This window comes from Pterocles gutturalis, unplaced genomic scaffold (assembly GCF_000699245.1).
Source record: "Pterocles gutturalis isolate BGI_N339 unplaced genomic scaffold, ASM69924v1 scaffold30905, whole genome shotgun sequence".
NCBI lineage: Eukaryota > Metazoa > Chordata > Aves > Pterocliformes > Pteroclidae > Pterocles > Pterocles gutturalis.
In genome coordinates, this window is record NW_010141878.1 from 646 (window position 1) to 1,905 (window position 1,260).

The following is a 1,260-nucleotide window of genomic DNA, read 5'->3' on the forward strand; positions in this document are numbered from 1 at the left end:
GCTACCTGCATCCTTGGCCCCCAGCCACAACCAGGAGATGGGCTGCAGGGTCCCCAGATAGGACCCAGGCTGCTGGTCTTCATGGTCATCTCCCAGTCCACCCAGTGTCCAGGATGCTGCTCCACACGGGGGGGTGCCCCTGTCGATGCACTGGAAGGACGTTCCCAGCGCAGCATCCTGCCTCGTCCGAGTCCCAGTGACAAAATGAGATGAGTGGGACTTGTCCTCGGCCAGGTTGTGCCCCAGATGCACGTCACTGCCGTGTGTGTCCCCACAGCAAGTACATCTGGTGTCCAGCCACCACTCCTGCTGCTGGGAGCGGCACCAGCCGCTTGGTCCCTTGGGAGCTGGAACGTCCGTTGGGGGTTCAGGCAGTCGCAGTCCTGTTGTGCTTGTGATGTTTGTCGCAGGAGGGACGTGCTTCGTTTTGCCAAGCTGGTCCCACACACAGGACAGGGATGTGCCAAGGGTGGCTGTCACAGGAGGGATAGGGCTCCTGCGGCCACTCTGGGGACAATTCTGCAAAACAGCCCTGTGCTCCAGCTGGAGGGGGTGGGACAAGTGGGGACGCTCTCTGCAAGTAATCCTGCATTCCTCCAGCCTGTCCCCAGCACTCCCAAACACTCCCTTCTCCCCACAGACTGCTCCAAGAAATATTGCTTTTCACTGGTATGTTTTTGTCTAAAATTCCCTGGGTGGGATTAAGAAAGAAAAAAAAAAAAAAAAAAAAAAAAAAAAAAAAAAAAAGAAAGAGGAACTAAGTAAAAACTATCCCCAAGTCATACTGAAAGGCTGGGGTTAGCTCCATGGCCACCCTGTCCAGGGCAGGGGACACCCTGGTGATGGGGTTGGGGACAGCAGGACATCTGGAGGGAGCTGTGTGTCGCAGGGGAGGGGAGCATCAAGCGGGGGTACAGGGGCTGTCTCCTCCTGGCAGCAGGAGGGATGCACCTCACAGGGACGGGGTGGGACAAGATGGAGTGCAATTGGATGGGATGGGACAGGGGACCAAGGTGGTGGGGAGAGGAGGGATGGCCCCACCCCTCACTGGGACTGCAGGGCAAAGGCCAGCTTGACGCAGGCGAGCTGCTCCCCGCTGCTGCTGAGGGTCACCCGGACACGGTAGTTGCCGTTGGTCATCCAGGCAGGCAGCTCCATTTCGGGCAGGATGAAGTCGCTGGCTGGCAGGGAGTAGGAGCCCTGCAGAGGGAGAGGGGACACATAGGCAAGACGTCAGCCAACCCCCCCCCCCAGGCCCAC

The 1,260-nt window shown here is 59.0% G+C and overlaps 1 protein-coding gene across 1 annotated transcript in view; it reads right to left on the minus strand.

Annotated features, from left to right (window-relative positions):
• Positions 1-1,044: 1,044 nt before the first annotated feature.
• GM2A (GM2 ganglioside activator) overlaps positions 1,045-1,260 on the minus strand; it is a gene marked incomplete at its 5' end in the record, with an annotated part of 1,464 nt that continues 1,248 nt past the window's right edge. The window contains one exon of the mRNA XM_010084188.1: positions 1,045-1,211. Coding sequence (XP_010082490.1) covers positions 1,045-1,211 — 167 coding nt within the window. The remainder of the gene's footprint in view (positions 1,212-1,260) is intronic.